Raw genomic sequence first — 20,710 nt, forward strand, 5'->3', positions numbered from 1 at the left:
ATCCAAATTTCGGAGAAATTAGGAAGCAATCCTTAGACAACTGTTTTGAAACATGTCTGATGAAACGCTGTGATGTGACAACTTTTGATTTAAAAGAACGAAAAACAAAATGTGAGGAAGAGTCCAGTGTCTGGAAAGAAGTCAGCCATTCATCAGCGAACCTGAACATGAACCAGACTCTTCTGGTCGATGCTGAGCTACACAAAGACCCAAACAGTACATCAGCCATAATCCAGAAGGCTCCCTTTATAAATACAGACACACTGTACCTGCCAAGCAGGTTTTGGTCAACACATTGCCCCATGTCCAGTGAAAAAGTGATCATAAACATGTAGTTCCAACATGTATGACTCCTCGATCCCAAAAACTGTTAGGGTCAACAATCTCCAGCCTATTTTCCACCCTGCTTTCCCGTCTCCCTCTACTAACACCCCCACACACACTCAACATCCCCCTCCTCACCCATGAGTGTCAGCGAAGATTGCGGAAATGCATGATTATAGGGCTGACTCATGTAACCAAAGACACCATTCAGCTGCCACAAGCATTAAGTATTTCACAAATTTGGTTTCCTTTTGCCCAAGCTTATGGCTTTTCTCCTCTCTCCAGCTCCCAGAGCCCGTCCTCCAACACCAACCCATAACCTCTGTGCAATGGCCATTCCCTGGGTCCCCAGGAGCAAGGCAGAAAGCACAGGAGATCGTATTACAGCTGCTGGCTGTGGCTCCTCTGGACAAGGGTCTCCATCTAAAGGGTGGTGCGAGCTCCGAAGTGGTTGCTATGGTAAACATGGCTTCTAATAAAGAGCAGAGGAAAAAGGGAGTCCCCTTGCTGTTCCCCTCGCCAAGATCCACATTCGCTCTGGAAAATATGTTTTCCCAACTCCTTGGATTGTTAATTTCTACACGTGAAAATAAGGTGCTTGGGGCCTCAGTTACAGCAACTGTTCTTAAGGGATTTGGAGGGGCAGGGGAAGGAGGGAAGGAGAGCAATGACTACCTCTCTGGACAAGTCCTCACTCTCGCGTGGGAGTAACAGGACAGACCTGTGGACCTCCACCATGCCACACCCGTGAGGGGCTGTGTCCAATCTGAACCACTTCTAGAACTTGAATCTTCTCTCCACACTTAAAGAGAGAAAAAGCCTCCAAGGGATTTTAAAGATAACATCCTTTCTCTGTAGCTAAAAAAATGTGGGCAAGTCCTGCCAAGCATTTCCAAAAGCAGAGAAATAAATTTCCAAGCCTAGACCCACACTGGGAAATTGAAGGAGGCCAGAAAAGTGAAACCGACAGGCTTCCTCATTTTACTCTCTAGGACTCTGTAACCATCACACTTTTTAAAAATCTTTGTGAATTGTTAAAATATTTTTATACACGGCATCACTTTTTTCAGAGAAACTACATCAGAACCCCAAGCCGACAAGTTCTTGACACCTATGACACTGGCCCTGATGATGACCTGATTTATAAGTAAGCAAAACAGAACCAGCCACAGAAAGTTACTTTCTACTCCCTTAGGAGAGAACACTCCATGAGGCCCCGGAAAGGGAGCAGAGAACTGGGTCCAGCCCTTGCTCTGGCCACTAACTCAGTGTGTGACATTGGGCAATTCACTTAAGGCATCTCTGGGTCTGTTTCCTTTTCTGAGAGCAGGTTGAGCCTCCCTGGTCTAAGATCACGTCCAGCCCTGAAATCTTGGCAATAGAAGAGCATGTGTAATTATGAACATCCATTTTATTGTGGGGTTGGAGGAAGAAGGAAGCTTCTGGAACATGTCAACCTTCTCTCCACATGCCTCGTTTATAACATGAGAATTCGTGAGACATTTTCCCAAATGATGACTCAAGATGTGGTTTTACGGAAATAAATTATTTTGTGATATACACACACACATACATATATGTATTTAATATTCATATAAGAGAGGCATAATTCATAAAATTATACTCAATTATAGAAATCTACAAAATAAGGAGGCAGTGAGCCTGAAATTTGACACAGTGCATCCTAAGATTTTTCTCCTTAAGAAAATTATTTTGCCGTTTTTAGAAATTACAAGTAACACAGAGGGCAAAATATATTAATGGATAACATTTTGTGATACTTAAATAAAAAATACATGAATTATTTCATGCTTTGCATAATTCTACCTGTCATGGATTTGCTATAAAAATATGTCTTGCATTAATTATTTCCAAAGTACGAAGTCCAGCTCATCATATAAATACACAGAAGAGAATATTTAAGGCTGAGCTATCTTCTCAAGAGGTTAATTTATCAATTCCACTTTCAGAGCCTACAAAATCCTAAGAAAATGCATTAAAAATATATGTAGACACACACTTTGTGCTGTAGTCTCTTAGTACTACAAATGTTACCTATATTAAACCCACACACTGGCAAAGCCAGGGACGTACCGATTAAATGTCATTTAAACCTTTCCAAGTTCATTTCTGCTCTAGGTGTCCAATCCATCAGCCCAGATGAAGTTTTTCTGATATTAGTGTAGAATGTTTACTTTCCAACAATTTAAGATAAGGGGCCGGGGGATTGGAAAGTCTCAAATCCAGGGCTTTCCTTTGGAGTTTTCTACTTCCCCCCTCTGCAAATCACCTCCTGTAAATGCCTTTTTCAGAAAAGGTTTGGGGCATTGTATTTTTTTAATGGCTTTGATACCATTTCCAGTCTTCCCAATACTGTCGTGCACTATTAACTGGAGCCCACAAAGCTAGATTCTAGCCCAATACTAGGAGAAAAGGATGGTGGGGAAATTTCCAGGTAGGTAACAATCGCTAAGGTCCAACAGCAGAATACAGGTACCTTCTAGATATAAACCATATCCAAGAATGTGCCAAAAAAATATTTTTAAAGAAAGAAAAACTGGTAAACAAGGCCTGTTATCAACCAAAGAGCATCTTCTTCACCTCCCCCTAGTAAAGGAAGCGATCGCCTTTGTAAGGCCACTTACGACAATGTGCGCTGGTGACGGAGAGCGCGCATCCTTGAGGGCTTGTCTGCTCTGGAGGGTCCCCGCCTGGACATCAAGCAGTGGCCATTTCATCTGGAGATACTGGAGGGAGAAAACAAAACAAACATGGACAATGAATTTGGCAAAGAAATGCAAAACAGCTACCCCAAGAGTCAGCTTTTCATACATGACACATGGATCAGAAACTGAAAAACTTAAAGGCATACAAATAACAACAATAAAAAAAAAAAGGTAACTTCAACAACAATAGAAAAATCATGCAATACCAACAGGTTCTTCCTTAGAGTTCATGTTCAATAGGTACATGTATAGGACATCAATATTATTAGCAAATAACATTGCATTCAAACTACAGGGCGGCTTCAGACAAAACGACTTCATTATTACGACCTCGTTTAGAGGGCAGCGGGGGAGGGAAGAGGGGAGGGGACACAGAGCTTTTCTCAAGGAAGAAAGCAAATGGGACTCTCAAGCGAGAGGTGTCCTAGGACACCATCAATTCTGAATCTGCTCTTTCAGCAACCTTCATGATAAAACGCCACCATCCTTCGCTTTAAAGAAAGCTGAGTATGTATGTGCAACCGTGCTTGAGGAGAAATCACGAGTGAGGTGAAGACGGAATTCCTCATCCGACAGAAAAGCTTATAAAACAAAAATATTTCTTGGTAAACGATGCACAAACAGGGTACAATGCAATTTAGACACTCATCTCAAAAGGCTGGAGAAATATACAGAGGTTTGCCGCAGAGAGAAAAATAAAGGTATACGCCAATTAGGTCTGTCTCTGCCCTCTCTGAGGTGAAAAATAAATACATGGCACGAGGGAAAAGGAGCTACTTCTGTCAAAAGGGATATACTGGCGTTCAGAGGGACCTGAGCGATCAGCTGACCCAACTCCCCACTGCGCGGATAAGGGAACCCGAGGAGAGGCGGCCTGTCCAGTCACAGAGGTATTCAGCAAATGTATAAGCAACTCTCAGGCCTTTGACTTTAGTTGGTCACATTACCCGAGTTTCGTGCAGGAAACCTTCAGACAACCAAACAAAACTTAGACACAATGGCCCTTTGTACCTCTGAAGGCCAACTGATAAATGCATCAGTTAATGCTTGGAGAGTATATAAGGAGCCATCTTAATCTTCCCAGAGACCCAAAGCAAAATAAATAGCTAGTTCAATATTAATTCAACAGAAAATTTTTACTAGATGAACACTGATTAAAGCTTGCTTTGTGCCAACCTTCTTGCAAAGTATTATGGAGAGAAAAGATGCCTGCCCTCAGGGAGCTTCTGCTCATGTGAGGGAGCCAAATCCCACACAAATAAGTCAAGAGAGAATGTGGCAAGGCTGTGACAGAGCTCGGGAAATCGTGCCCATGGAATGCCAAGAGAGAAGACAGCATTTCTGAGAAAAAAAGACCAGGAGAGGCTGCACAGAGGTCTTGCAAAGTCAGAAAGATTTCAACAGAAAGAAAAAGGACAGCAAAGGGCAATCCAGAAAGGAGAAAGGGTTTGCTCCCATTCCACGTGAAATAGAAGGGCCAATGCCATCCACAAGCTCTTCTACTGGTTCCTCAAAGAAATAACTGTTCCAGTGAATTAAAACCAAACTCGGTTATACACGAAGCTGGAAGACCCTAGCCCACGAGCACAATCATTTTCCCATCCTGGATTATACAAGGTTGGAGCAACTTCTACCACTTCAGAGCTTTTACCTAGAAGCCTCCTGTGTTGAGGAAACCTGGCTATTGTTCTGCTGCCTTGCCACAATTTGCTTCGATGGACCTCTAGTTTTTCATCTGTAAACTGAAGGAGTTGCCCTACCTGTGACAGGGGTGGGTGAGGGGCTGCCCCAAGCACCAAAGGACTTCTAGGATTCTGGGCCCCCAGACAGGAAATTCCAACAGGCACCCCTCAGTCACCCTTATAATCAAACCATTTCCAAATAGCTTCTTTGGGGCAGTATCATCCCAAGTTGAGCCACTAAACTAAATGTTTCCATGGTCTCCCTCAGCCTTATAACCCAAGCCAGTAGGCCATGGGAATCTGTCCTGCCCTGTCTCACCCCGCCTTCTTCCCATTCTCACTTGCCACATAAATATATGGGCCTCATTGGTCAAAACCACTCAATAGAGTCATTTCCTTGAGGCCAACCAAAATGGACACCTGCCAACACTCACCTCTCCGTCTCAAAAAAACCTGTGAAGAAAAATGCCAAGCTCGCCATATACCTACATCTCATTCTACCCTCAGTGGGGAGAGTGAGATTAATGGACAAGTTTTCATCTCTGGCCATCTGTAAAACTGATTTGATTGCATCCAAAGAGAAGCTCCATAGAATTAGGAAATTTAGGCTTCGTTTAAGGTGACAGGTCTGCCCTGAGGACCCCACCCAAGAACTGTCATACCCAGAATGCAATATTAATGCAGACTTATAATTCTTACTTTACATAAAAGCTTCATTGTGTGCCACATCCAACCTCCACAGGCTACCTGCGCCACATATTTTTATGAGCCTACATTTCAGCGCTCCAAGCCTACAATACACATAATTTTCAATTATGTTAGGGCAGCCCAGGATCACTGCCTATATAACATTACTGGTTGGAGGAAATGAGACTCGGCCCCACTGCCCAGAGAGAGCTAACCAAATCCAGATGGTGAAGGAAGACAGCCCCGGTCCTGCCGACTGGCAGGGACTCCATGGTGACAGCCCAACCTCTCCATCCCAATGCAACTTGATCCCACAGAATGGCTGGGTCTCTGCAAATCCGTGCCCCTCCCATGGATCTTAACTGGCATTCAGGCTGACGAGGTTCCTTTCGGAGAAATAAGTATTGTGTCAGGATTTTTTAAAGGAAGTTATTAACCTCCTCCAAAAGTGATGGGTTTCCCAGGTCCCTTCATCTTCTACAATTGGTCCTTATTAATAGGGAAAATAAATAAATAAAGTGAAGAAAAAGGAAATTAGGTACTATTATAGCCTAGAGGAAAATCTTTTCCTTCCTGGAGACATTAAGCAGCAGGAAATTCTATTCTGTTGGGTCCTAAAGGAAGACCTGAAGGAGGAGGCATCTCGGATATACGAAAGGGCTGGAACACCACGCCACATTTTCCCAACAGTTCAACTTTGGTTTTATATCCTTTTGGGGAAGAAAAAAAAGTTCCCACCATCTCACTATAAAAACAACACTGGGCTCCAGCTCTCTTCCTTTTAGGCTGTTCAACATGGAAATTATGAATTGCCTACAAAAACATTAAACTTTTCAACAAACTGCAATCAAATGGGGCTGTGGGAATTCCTGCATTGAAAACTGTTGAAATGGAGTCTGCCTGACTTTCATTTGAGGGGGGAGGCCATCTTGGCTTAAGCGTTTCATCCTTTGTTTAATAATAATGTTCTGCTCATGGCCCATTAGGGTTTTTCCCAAAATCATATTTTATGATATGTCTTAGGGAGCTTAAGTTAAGCTTTGGACCTGTGGGCAAAGTCTTGAAATATATACACCACCAATGGCCTGAGTGGAATCAAGGCGGTTTAAAAGCCTGTTAAATTGTCAGTAAAAAAGAGGTACATATCTCTGATTTCTCCTCCTCCGCCTCCCCCATCTTCCAAGACAGAAGGCCCCTCCGAGATCTATGTTCATAGCAAGGGGCAGCTACTCAAGTATGCCAGAAAGAACCTGCTCGCACACAGGTATCCCCATCACGTGAATCCAGCTTCAGGAAGGAGAGGAGGGGCTGCTCAGAGAACCTGCCACCTTAGGGCTGCTGAGGTCTTTGTACAAATTTATTATCTAAACAAACAGGACAACTCAAAGGACAATGATGATGACGATGACGAAGTTGCCAGGAAACTCCCACATCCTTGATAAAACACCAACACAGCTTCACGGCACTTCCTTTCATTCACTCCATCCCAGATGGATGGGCAAGTGGAGTCCCTTTATTTGCTCAGGGCAGGGCTGGCAAACTGCTTTTGTAAAGGACCAGATAGTAAACGTCTTAGCCTTTGCGACCCATACCATATCGGTCCTAACTACTCAACCCCGCCATTGTAACACAGGAGAAGCCATAGGCAATATGTGTATGTATTATGTCATGGATATGTTCCAATAAAACTTTATTTACAGATATTGAAATGTGAATTTCAAATGACTTCCCTGTGTCAGGAAATATTACTCTTCTCTTTATTTGTTTCAACCATTTAAAAATAATAAAAACCATTCTTAGCTCACGGGCCATAAAAAACCAGCTGGCAGGCCAGATCTGGTCCGTGGGCCATAGTCTGCCATCCCTGGCTTGGGGAATGAAGATCATGTCAGAAAGGATACTGTCCTTCACGGGGCCTTAAATACACACAGCCAAACACGATCACACAAGGAAAGCATGTTCGGTGACCCAAAAGCAACGTTTCAAAGGGAATCATCACTGGCAGACTCAAGTTGTGGGGGAAAGGCTTGTCCAACAACCTTGAGCTCGCCGGCTCTGACTCTCAGTCACGAGGGCTGACCACCAGACCACAATCTCACCGAAATAACTCTCTCTCCTTTCCAGAATGGAAGGCTGAAAACGCCTGAGCAATTCTGACTGGGAAAGCTTCACGTGTTCAGAAGTTCTCACCCACTTCCCAGGGGACTCTGGCAACATGTCATGTGTCATCCAATCGCCACAAAAGAGCACCACGCAGAAATTCCTCGGGTCCTGGGTGATATGCCCCGGGTGCTTTGGGATCACCTTCTTAGGTGCAGAAGCTCCTCTCTCCAGAGATTTTCAATGTGTACAACTTTCACATATCCACAAAGCTGGAATGAAGTCCACATTGGGCCAACTCTGTTCGCCACCAACAGATGGCATTAGCCAGGGGCTCAGGCCAAATGCAGAGGTCAGGGTGGGAAGAAGGACACAGTGGGGCCTGAGGAGACTGCTCAAGGGAGATGAAACCAGCTTCTCCTGAAACACTACGTCCAGAGAAAGCCTCTCACACACAAAAGGGCTGATTTCAAAATTTTTGAAGGCCTTGCTCCCCTTCCCTGCCTGCTAGACATACGTCCTTTGCCAAAGTACGAAAAGAACAACAACAAAAACAGCCTTTTCAAGCTAAGCTCCTTCTCTGTGGGGGTGCTTTTTCCTAGGAAAATTCATTTGACAAGAATTCAAGCTAATTGGAAACCATCCTCATGGTAGACTTCGACTGCTGACGCTTCCTAACTCAGCAGTGCCAGAGAAGTGCACATGTTGTGTTTGTTATAAAATGGAAAGTCAAGACTCTGCCTAAGCACCCAGACCTGAGAGCACCGCCAGCCACAGGCTATCAGGGGTCCAAATTCATTCATCCTTCCTCCCCTGCAAGGGGACTGGCTCCCACTCTCCCCACGCAGCCTCATCGTGAGCCATGCCAACTCTACTACAGATGTGCAACAGAGAAAGGGTCAAACTATGACTATGATGTTCCTATCGCTGAATGTCACAAAGATAAGCCCACCAGATGCCACTCATCATAAGAGGAAAATAGAAAAACTTGGTGAGACAATAAGAAGCACAAACATCAGCACCAACAGCACACACACATTTCTTGAGGAGCTCATATGGAGAGGCACACCTGCAACACACATCCGCACACCCAGCTCTGTTAAAGAACAGGCTTGGCTGTCTCTGAACCGACTTCATTTCTCAGAAACGGAAGATGGAAAACTCAGCCCATCTTCTATAAATAAGTGATTTTGCCCTGGGGGTCAGGGAATCCCAATTTAACCAGACTGGCTGTGATTAATTTAATACTCTGTCTTACCCTCTGAATCACACAGGTACCAACAGGTTTACAAAAGTTAGCACTGAATCACATATAGCTAACAGTGAAACTATTTCAGAAGTCTTCAGAATCCTGTAGGATCCTCAGGGCCACCACTACAAAATCTCTTCCATCAATTATCCTGCAGATGCAGAAGGTATAGGAGATTAGGCTGCTTTGTCCTAGGTTAAGACATACTCCAGAAATTGCTTCTTTCGATAAATCCACAGACAGCCTAAGATGGAGGCTCTATTTAAAGAGTCTTTATCTGCTATAAAGTGAGACTGCATAGAAAAAGAAAATGCAGGAATGTGTGATTTCTGATTGGGATTTAACGTAAGTGAGTATATACTACAGTCACGTAGGAAAAGGAAACCAAAGACCTCAGAAGGCTGGGTACACTCCAAACTTGGAGAAGGAATAAAGCCACAGAAAAAAATGCATTAAGATATTAAGACTGACATTCTCTTTTTCTTTTTTAATAAAACCAAACATAGGAGGAACTTGAAAATGCTTTCCTTAAAGTCACTATCCCATTTCTCAACACGAGAGGAATATGGCGGAAAGGGGGAGGGCAGGCTATCAAGGCACCTGTGTAAGACAACAATTCAATAGTTTTATCCTGTGTCTCTGTGCGTCAGTCTTAAAATTTTTAAATGAAATCCTTAGAGTTACCCTTTTTCTTCCTAATCACAGTAACCTACAGGGTCCTATTAGTATTGCTTCACATTTAGAGAGAATTTTAGAGTTCGTAACCACATTCACAATTACCCTATGAAATAAATGGGCAGAAAGCTACAACCACCACTTTTCCAAGGAGGACACTAAGGCCAGGAGGGCAGCCCCGGCTTTTCTGAGGTCACTAGGCCAGCTGGCCATCTAGTACACGGGGCTCCAAACCACCCATGTGTTTCCACTTCATCCCGCCTTATATCACAACTCCCTCGACCTTCTCCAGTTTTCTTATCAACCGTCGGGCCTCCTTGCCTGATCTCCAGCCAGGATCAGTGTCTCAAAGGGCATGGCTAAGGGACGTCTCACAGTGTCCCCAAGGACTAAACAATCCTTCTCCATCTCTCTTCCCCCCTCCACCCCGGTCGCTGGGCAAACAAATTATTATCCTTCAAGGCTACCAGAAAATTATTTCCACCAGAGCTACAAAGCAAAACAAACAAATCCAATAACCAAAACTTGGGATTCACTCTTTTTCCTCACCTCGCCAAGGGTTCCATACCCCTGTCCCTGGGATGTTTTTGCTTTTGCCAGGTCAGTGGTTTTGTAGGGAGGCTGTGGGATAGCTGCTCATGGAAGCACAAGTCGGATAGCATTTCGCTGGGCCCTTCCTCTCGCACCCAGACGGGCCCCCTTAGACTGGCGCCCAGGCCTGCCTTTCCCCCTCCCCAAAAAGAGCCTTAAAATTATGACTGTGTGCTCCTGGGAGCAGCGAAAGCCTACTTTCCAGGCCCGGCTCTGCCACCACCTGGGCAATCACTTCACTTCTTCACTGGGTAACTTCTTTCCCACTCTGGGCTAGGCCGATAGCAGGAAATTGGGGGATGTGACCTCAAAAATCCCCTTCTACTCTAACACAGGGACTCCTACAGCATTTACTAAGCATGTACTCCGCGTTCAGTGTGGACTAGACATTCTGAGGCCCAGAAAAGTCACCTACTGGAGAAGCCAAATAGAGTATGATTTCACTCGCGTGGAAGATAAAACAACAACAAAAACAAACACACACACAGATAAGGAGAACAGACTGCTGGTTACCAGAGGGGAAGGGGGTGGGGAAAGGGAGAAAGGGATAAAGGTAAAGGGAGATTTTTGTCTGGTGACAGAAGGCAACCAGATTCTTGTGTTGAACAAGTAGCCAAAATATGATGTATGTCTGAAATTTATATAATGTTATAAACCAAAGTTACCTCAATAAAAAATATATAAATAAATAATTTTTTAAAAGAAATCAGGATCTCGAAAAAGTATTAGGACTCCCATGTTCACTGCAGCACTATTCACAATAGCCAAGATGTGGAAACAACAACATACATGAATATTCATCCATTGACAGTGAATACATAAAGGAAATGTGGTTATACATACAATGGAATATTATACAGCCTTTAAAAAGAAGGAAATTCTGTGATACGTGACAACATGGATGAACCTTGAGGACATGAAACTAACTGAAATAAGCCAGTCACAGAAAGGTAAATACTGCATGATTCCACTTATATGAGGTATCTAAAATAGGCAAACTCACAGAGATAGAGAGTAGAGCAGTAGTTGCCAGGGTTTGGGGGGAAGGAGGGAATGGGGAGCTCCTAATCAATGGGCACAAAGTTTTGGTTAAACAAGAGGAATAAGTTCTAGAGATCTGCTGTACAAAATTGTACTTACAGTCAACAGTATTGGATTGTACACTTAAAAGTTTGTTAACAGATTAGATCCCATGTTAAGTGTTCTTGCCACAATGAAATTCTCAGAAAAGGAAAAGTCATCTAAGACCAGTCAATGGGACAATAAGCTAACGAATGGTACAGGAACTAGCACAGGAAGGTAACTAGAAACATTACAAAGAAAGATTTAATTTACCATAGTGACATGGTCCCACAGTTCCCAAACCTCACCGGTTTGTTGAGAGATCTTTCTCCCCACCCACTTCGGACCCGCTAAATCAAACCATCTGGGAGTGGGCCCAGGGGTCTGTATTTTTTTTTTTCCCCAACGTGCCAGGTGACTCTGATGATCAGTCATTATGAACTCTGAGGGCCAGGGCGGTGTCAATACAGACTGCTGTATATTTGCAGGCTCCATATTACCTTCTCAAACGCTCTCTCAAACCTCTCAACTGATTGTCACTACCTCCTTTTTAGGTGGTCAAAGCAGATCATCTCCAAGCCTATTTTAAAAGAGAAGAAAAGAAAGCGAGGCAGAGAGAAATTAAGTGACCTCGTCACGCAGTTACTAGGGATTCTAACCAGAATGCAGAGCTCCGGTATCTTCCAGCCAGAACTCTTAAAAACTCCCAAAAGAGACGGAGTAGAATGGGCAAGGCGTGCCCCTCCAGTGTAGGCCAAAAAGATGCACGGGGCAAAAGATATGGTGCAGCCCCCACCCCAACACAGGGAGCCAGTGGGAAACCAGCCTCACAGACAGATCTCGCTCTGTCGTGACCAAGAGCAGGCCAGGACTAGCCATCTTGACGTCTTCAGGTAGCCACAAGACTGAGCTCCCCCACAAAGGGCTGTGGATTCCAAGGAGATGTCAGCCCTGCCATAAGCACCCAAGGCCCTGAGCCAGGGGTCAAAAGACATAAAGCCACTGGATGAAGGAGGAGCCCTTGCCCTCCTGTCTTGCTCAAACAGGTTGCCAGGTCTTCCGCCTCCAGACAGGGCAGCATAAGTTCGTTCTCCACGGCTTCCAGATGGTGACCTACAAACAAGGACCGCCTGCACGCCACTGGAGGACCCTCACAGTAAGAGACAGACCAGAGACGACCTACTTTGTGGTCACCACATTTTTTTATTACCACTTCTTATAAAAAAGGCCAAGCACAGTCCTGTTACTGGAATGTTTTAGTCACTGCCTGCTTCTCTACCAGCACGCTACAGTGGATACAGGCTCCTGCAGACGAGCGAAGTAAGCTGGAAGACATGATGGCTTGGGGACCAGGTGTGGGCATCACTGGGAGCACGGTGAATAAGCAGCATACCGCGATAAGAACGTACCACATATCAGGTGATGAATGGATAAAGAATATGTGGTACATCCTTACAATGGAATATTATTCAGCCATGAAAACAAACGAATACTGACACATGGTACAACGTGGATGACCCTTGAAAACATTATGGTAACCTGAAGAAGGCAGACAAGCTGATGATTCCTTCTATATGAAACATCCAGAATAGGCAAATCCAGAGAGACAGAGAGTAAATTGGTAAATTAGGGTGCTGGGGGCAAGAGAGGATGAGGAGTGACTGCTAGTAAGTATACAAAGCTTCTTTTGGGGGTGATGAAAACGTTCTGGAAATAGTGACGATACCTGCACAACCTTGTGAATATACTAAGACCCACTTCACTGTATACCTTAAATGGGTAAATTTTACGGTATGTGAATTCTATCTCAATTTCAAAACTGAGTTACAGGAAAAAAAACAATGCACCATGATGCCCCATGATGGTTATCACATTCATTTCAGAGACAAAGGAGCGGAGGGAACACACACAGTCGGGGAACAAGGTGGGAAACAAGCAACTTCGAAATGCCATTTTGGTTGGCGCTGGATCTTAGGGAGGGACGTTGCAATGGCAGAGGAAAGCCAAGACCTCATGAAAGATGGGAAGAGCACAGGTCACTCTGGGTAAAAAGCGCTGAGGAAGAAACAGAAATGTGTGATAACTGTTTCAAGGCATACGGCTAAAAACAAACAGAGCTGAGTGAGTGAGTCAACAGAAGTAGAGGCAGTTCAGAAACCTGAACCCTACAGTCCATTCTCCACCATTCTGTGGCCTCAGGCAGGTCACCATGGCTCTGCACCTCTGTTTCTTTCCCGAAAAAATGAGCATGGTATTGCTCGCCTAAAGTCTGCTGACTGGCTTCCGCATCATTTTTCCGACCTCAGAGGATAAACTGTATAAAAGCAAGTAAAAGAAAAGAGTTATAGAAAGTCCAAGACAGTTAAGATTTGCTATTTCTTCCTCCAACTGCACGGGGGACTCAAAAGCCAGAAGTTACAGGTCTACCACGTAAATTGTTAGCGATGTCGCCATCAGATGACCTTTGAGAAGTACAAAGCCAGAGTAACAGGGTCCTGGTGACCTGGAAGGGTTATTTTGAAGGCGTGAATCATCAGATACTCAAATCAAGAAAGTTAAAAAATTATTTCTTTCTCCACGGCCGCCAGCTCTCAAGAACTGGATTTTTCTGATCAGGTTCTCCTCCCTATTCTGTATTTCTCTCTCCCCTATTCCACAGCAACAAAAGACAACAAAAGTCTACCAGTCAACAAGCAATCAATTAACGTGCTTTAGTCAGTCAACGTAAGGAACCAAATGCAAGACAGACCTCAGCTCCTGCCCTCAAACTCAAAGGGAAACTGTGAACCACGGTGCATTTTTAATTTTTTTTCCCCTTGTCACATTTGAAAGAGGTCGATGCCTCCAGCAAGGTCTCCCTATCCAAATTTTTATTGTCCAATTCTAGCTGTGACAAGTATGTGGAGATGCTTAGGAATGCTACACCCAGGAAGCCGAAAGGTCAGCAGTGCCTCTGGTTCATTTTGCTTGGGGAGGAACAAACCGCGGAGCCGGGGTGAAGATTGAGTGAGGCTGACCTTCTAGCGTCCCCCGACCCCCCTGCACGCAAGTCTTGCTGCCTCAGCCAGAAGCGGCCTGCCATTCAAGTATCATCTTGCTGTAACAAATTACTCCTAACCCAGGATTATGGCTCTTTCCAGATCCCTCCTAGAGAGCAAGGAAATAAACATTCTCTCCCAGGACTCTGCCCAGTTGTTTCCCCTGTTGGTAATCCTTGTCTCTATTTGCTTCTCCTACAAGCCTTCGTCTGGGAGGTCTGCTAGACCACTCCGGCCCACTTTCCTTTCAGACATAAGCTGAATGTCTCAATTGTCCATTAGGCACAGTAAAAGATGAAGGCAGGCTTTCTGTCCGGAGGAGCCTCACACAATAGTCCCCTTTGCCCACACACTTCTCATCTGACTGCAGACTCGACTGGCCTAATCCCAGTCACTCAAGGAAGTCCACACCCCAAATTCCTTCCGAACGTTCCAGAGGGACAAGTGAGGACGGGTCGCCATAGGGCCACGCAGCTCAAGCGCCACACCATCACATAGAAGCGAGGGCTGCCCCCTAGGGAGAGCACACCTTTTGGGGGTAGGCTGAAGGGGGCCGGGGGGAGGGAATGGAGGAGGGAGAAAGATCTAGAAAGAAGAGGCAAGCTGGGAGGCTGCAGGCAGGAGAAACTGCCTCTGACCCCAGTCTGTGGTTTCCCTTAATAAACTACCAGGACATATTTCGAGCACAATAACCTCATTTGGGGAAGGAAATACAGTTTTGTCCACTTTCAAAGTCTCCTCCGAAACACCGGGATGTGCCAGGCACTTCGGACACAGAAGGCTGTTTTGTGTTTTTAATTGTATACATAAGGTGATCAGTACACGCTAAGAAGCAAAAAGCAGAACAATGGATGTTACAATCAAAGTGGGTGATTTGAAGGAGAGGGGGATCTCAGGATTGTTTTACGCGAGATTTCTCCCTGGAGAGAGAGAATGGCTGACAGCAGGGTCTCTGACATATTATGGGCTGGGAGAGAAACTTTCTGAAATAACCCAAAGGCACTAAAGAGAGAGAAATACCGCCATCAAAAATCCAGACACCAAATCAAATTCCTGTTTCCGAAAAAAAAGGAACTCTGGTTGAAGCAATGGAATTAGACAACACAAACCCACTCTGAAGTGAGTACAACCTTAATTCTCTCACATTGTCGGCCCGAGCCGGCCACCCTCCCCTCTCTCGACAAGGCCACGGAGCCTCTCTAAACCAACTTGTTCTCTGCTTCTGTGGTTTTCGTCTTTAAAGGAACTTGGCTTGAGAAGGCACAATAAGGATCTGAAGCTAACCACTTAGCTCATTAGTATGTCATCTGGACAGGCAAAATCAATTCCAACAGCATCAAGTTCGGTTATTCCCTCCCCGAAAGGTCTGTCCTATTAATAGCAAGAAAGTTTCCCAGGCTTCAGTTTATTTGTAATCCCAACCAGCCCTGAGTACGGAACCCGGCCATCTCCACTTCCAGAACTCCCAGGGACCTGGGAGATGGAACGTCAGGTCTCCGCTTTTTGACAGCCGCGGAAAGATGCGGAAGGCAGGCTGAACTCAAAGGAGCCAGAAAGATTCAGGTCAAAGAGGACTTGATCCCAGGAAAGGCTGCGTAGTCAAGGGGAAGAACTAAGTAATGTCTCTCTACCCATCTAACCAGTTCCTGTGCTCTCTCGTCCAGCCTGAGCTAACCCTGTGGACAAAGGTCACCATGTTATCTCCCCATTGTGGAGTCGGCTGACAGAAGGTTCTAGAAGAAGCACGTTGGTTAAAAATAAACTCAAAACCTCACTAATTCAGACCGACGTGGTACAAGAGCACAGGCCCAGGAGCTAGAACGCGTGGGTTCAAATCCAGGATCTGTGTCTTGGTTCTTCTGGGGCCTTGGACAAATGGCTTCGCCTCTCTGTGCCTCAGGACCCTTGCCTGCAAAGTGAAGATAATAACAGAGCCATAATAATAGTAGCTCCCTCTGAGGATGTAGATGAGAGATTAGTAATGTACTCGCTACAAGCCAGGCCTAGATTGATGTATGAGATTGCAGGCTGACGGGGTTCATGTTCATGGAGCAGGAAGTCCCACTGCGGGGAGGAAAAAGAGAAGAGAAGCGTGGGATTCCTGTAAGTCAACGCAGTAAATCACCAGAGAGGCTGCCAGAGCTGGGCGCCTGCTGAACAGACCAGCTGATAATGACCCGCCATTACTGTCCACGCGCAAATGGGAAAGTAAGAAATTGTTCATTTGGGTATTTTAAATGTATCCCTCTTCTTCTCGTTATGTACCCTGGCAAAAGGCTTTGCCGTGAGAATTCAACTGCAGCTGTTTAAAGTTTCCCTGAACGAGGGAGCGCCAATTTCACGAGGTCCCTCGCAGGCTCTGCTCAGGCCCAGAGGGGGACAGTCATGCCAACACAGAGGGCTTCCAGAGCTCAGCCCGACTCGCTCTGCAGACACGGGGACATGAAGGGAACCGCACGCGGCCACCACGAGAGAGGGAAAATGCTAAGTCAGCAAGTTCTCTCATATGAATGACAGTTCACATTACTCCTTTAATGCCACTGTGCCTGGGAAATACTCCAGGGACCCCGTTCCTGCCTCCACGACGTCCCCTTGCTCTTTTTGCTTTGGACCACTGAGACTCCACTGGGTTAATCCAATCTACTACTGTGAGGACCCAAAGCAGCAAAACAGGAGTCTGGAGACTGCGTGGGGACTAAGTTCCCTGATCACATCCAGAGGCAGCTCAGGCCTGGGGTGAACCCCAGCTCCCTAATTCCATTCATTCCTGAAAACAGTCACTCAGTGCCTTATATGTGCCAAAGTGCTGACACCCAAAAGAACTGAGTTCTTGAAGAGAGGCTATCAAAGCAGACTGTCTAAAAGCAGGGTGAGGGTGGGGCTGGCCCCGTGGCCGAGTGGTTAAGTTCGCACGCTCCGCTGCAGGCGGCCCAGTGTTTCGTTGGTTCGAATCCTGGGCACGGACATGGCACTGCTCATCAAACCACGCTGGGGCAGCGTCCCACATGCCACAACTAGAAGGACCCACAACAAAGAATATACAACTATGTACTGGGGGGCTTTGGGGAGAAAAAGCAAAAAATAAAATCTTTAAAAGCAGGGTGAGGGGCCAGCCCAGTGGCCTAGTGGTTAAGTTCGGCATACTCCGCTTCAGTGGCCCGGGTTTGGTTCCCAGGTGCAGACCATTTAACACCATTCATCAGTGGCCATGCTGTGGCAGCAACCCACGTACAAAACAGAGGAAGACTGCCAATAGATGTTAGCTTAGCGCCAATCTTCCTCAAGCAAAAAAAAAGAAAAAGAAAAGCAGGGTGAGCTTGGTAAATGATCTCACCTCTCTGAGCACTGGGTTCCTCATCTGTAAAATGGGCATACACACAGCCAGCCATCTCTCAGAGTTCTTATAAGGATCAAATGCTTGGCCTGGTGCCTGGCATATGGAAACTGCTTAGTAAATGCTAGCTATTATATTATTAGCTAGCTATTATATTGCTATTAATATAATCAGAATCATCAAAATAAAACTCCTCAAGAGACTGCATGATTCTAAATCATCCAACATCCAAAAAAGTAAATGCCCAGATATGTGTATTATCCATTGCTTAAAGGGAAATAAGGCAGACAATAAAGCAAAGTGACCGAGAGCACTCCTAGTTAACCAGCTTCGTCTCTCCAGACTCTCCTGGCCCCACCCTCCAGGTCACTCCTTCCCAGGCTTCCGGTTAAGTGGGATTTTCCTGTCACTGCAGTTGGTCTCCTCTGTGTCTGGTCTCCTCGCAGGTACAGGGAAGCCCTGCTCCAGGCCTGCTGTTCTAAGCCACCACATGTCTTCCCTCCCACTGGCCCTCAAACTTAAAGAGATTTCCTCAATGTCTGCAAACCCCAGGAGAATTCTGATTCTTGCCTCTCATGCTCTGCAAACAGCAGACACATGAGGCACAAGTCAGTCCAGAGAACAGGGGCTTCCAACACCTTAGGTTAAATCCAGCAGCAGCTGCTTGAGGGCTCCCAAGAAACCACACAAACTCATCATCCAAAAGAGGGGTTACCATGTGCACGAAAGAAACAGGAAAAAGGGAGGGAAAAACCTCCCAAAAAACCTGCCACTTTTCTCCCAGGCCATGACTTGTTTTTTTCTCTCCTCTACATTTCTTCAGAGATGTCAATAAGATTTAAAACCTCGCCTGTTAAAAACATTGCCGAAAGAAGGGGTAGGCAGTTGGGAAAGGAAAATTCAAAGAACTCCACAGTGCCCTTGGCTCACGACCGTCAGGCACAAAAAGTAAGGGTCAGCCATTTGGCGCCGGGTTTGGAGACCATGGCCAGCCCCTAGTTTAGTCCAAAGACCAGTGTGCGTTTCCTCCTGCACTGACCACGTACTCTGAGGAGGAGGAAAGCTAAAGGCCAGGCTGTAAACGAGCCAAGTGAGATATGAAAACGCCCAGAACAAACACATGTGGGGAGCTAAGTTTTAAGTGCGGTTTAAAGGGTAGGAAGTCAGACCAACTCTGGCGTTTGAATCCCAGACCACCACCCACTTCCTTAGAGGCCTCGGGTAGGTTACTTAACCTCTCTGAGCTTCACTGTCCTCTTCTGTAAAACAAGAGCTAACAACACCTCTCCCAATCAGAGCTGTTGCCAATCATGACGCTGGAGTGGCTTAAAGCAGCACCTAGCATACGGTAAGTCCTCAAGAAAAGTCAGTACTATGACCACTGCTATTGCTGTTAGTGAGTGGACATTTGTTGCATTTGGTGATTAGGGCAATAATGTCGTGAATGCTTTTCCCGTGGTTGTTAATCCAACACTACAGTTTGTCATCAGAAATTTATTTTCTCGGAGATGGAAACAAAAAGGGAAGCTGTGTGGTAGGAAAAATTAAAAGAAAACAATAAGTAGTAGTAATCATCTAACATTTGCGATCTGACTTTAGGAAATGCCCTCTGCTAAATCCTTTACCCATTTTTCAGATGAGTTTTCAGGAAACTGAGCTGGGAGAGCACAGCCACCCGCCCAAGGTCACAGGACTTGGAAGTGAAGGTTATGAGGGCAGGAAACATGTTTGTCTCCGGGTGCCCTGTGCCAAGCATGAATGGTCTCTTTAAGCCTCATTTAACATTCGACAAATATTTATTGATGCCGGCTCTCTGCCGGGTATTACGCTGGGTATAGACACAGAAGAGAAAGATCACGGGGCCCAAGAGGCAGGTGACCTGGGTGTGAATTCCCAGCTCTCATCCAACTCGCTGGGGGACGGAGGACAGATTTTCTCTCTCTGACCCCAGCGATTGTAGAATCATTTTCCCACACCCCACCTCCCTCAGAGGATGGATGCAAAGATTCCATTAAACAAGATCGAGCCACTTGGCAGCTTTCCAGCAGAGCTTCAGATTCATTCAAGATCGGTTCCCTTCCCTGCATCCACCACATCCCCTCTCATTTCCCAAAACAAGCCCTGGTTAATACAGCTATAAAATAAAGATAATAGTGAGGTATCTAAAAATCACTTCAACGATAAAATATAACATTCTATAAAAACACAAGTTTATTACAGTTGGAGGATTGCACCCCACCTCTCCACCCAGTGGCCTCAGTGCCACTAGGAATTTGCTATTTGAAGGTCTCAGAAAAGCAGGCTCCTGTCAGGTGTAGCCAAGCTGGTCCTCCAGCCCTGGAGGGGAGGGAGTCGGGGCAGAAGGGAGTTGGGAAGTGAGGGTAGAAGAGAGCTGCCTTGTGCAGGATGCCTGCATCTCCAGGCAGGAGGAGGAGCACGCAGCACCAGGTGCAGACTGGATGCACACCTGGGTGGGCTGAGACTGGAGAGGCGGTTCTGCGTGCTCCCATGATGGCATGAGACACCTTCTTCTCAACCGGCTCCCCATCAGCATGGCAGCTACTCTGTCTTCCGAGCCCCATATCAGTCAAAGAAGCATTCCCACGCCCCTAGAGTAGGCTAGGCATATTAGGGGTGACAGGGACCCTCAGGTGAGAGGTAAGGCTGCACTGCTGCCCTCACTGGCCTCATTTTCTTCAGGCCAAGAAGATTCAATAGTTAAAACAGCAGAATTCACATACTAACTTATAAAAGGCCTACCCTAGGGCCACAGCACATCCCAATATTTTAAGAGGATCCATCTACTCACTACCTATTATTTCCTGCTTTTAAAGAAGCCCAAAGGTTACAACAAAGAAACCAACCCAGGGGTTCTGATTGTCAACCTGCCCCCTCAATGGCATCCACAGTTAAACCATCAGACCAAATAAGGCAGTGGTTTGCTTTTCATTAAGGGGCAGGTGTCAAGCCTGGCTGAAATCCACATGAAAAAATGTTGGCTGCCCACATGACCACATGCACACCTGAAAAATCAATATATCCAAAACACTCGTCTGTTTATCACTTTAAAAAAGAAAAAGGAAAATCAACTACCCTTAACAATGCTTTTCTCTAGGTGGTGGGATTATGGACAATTGTTTCTAGTTGCTTTACACTTTCTAAAACATTACTGTAATCCTACAGTAAAATTTTTAAAAATATATCCATTTTTCAAATATATAAACTATCAGATGGCTATAACT

The 20,710-nt window shown here is 45.5% G+C and overlaps 1 protein-coding gene across 50 annotated transcripts in view; it reads right to left on the bottom strand.

Moving 5' to 3' along the window:
* Window positions 1-20,710, bottom strand: part of TCF7L2 (transcription factor 7 like 2) — a 194,183-nt gene that overhangs the window by 115,321 nt on the left and 58,152 nt on the right. For all 50 annotated transcript variants that reach the window (XM_044750694.2, XM_044750634.2, XM_044750629.2 and 47 more), the window contains one exon: window positions 2,970-3,071. In XM_044750694.2, coding sequence (XP_044606629.1) covers window positions 2,970-3,071 — 102 coding nt within the window. The remainder of the gene's footprint in view (window positions 1-2,969; window positions 3,072-20,710) is intronic.

Source organism: Equus asinus, chromosome 2 (assembly GCF_041296235.1).
Source record: "Equus asinus isolate D_3611 breed Donkey chromosome 2, EquAss-T2T_v2, whole genome shotgun sequence".
Taxonomy (NCBI): domain Eukaryota; kingdom Metazoa; phylum Chordata; class Mammalia; order Perissodactyla; family Equidae; genus Equus; species Equus asinus.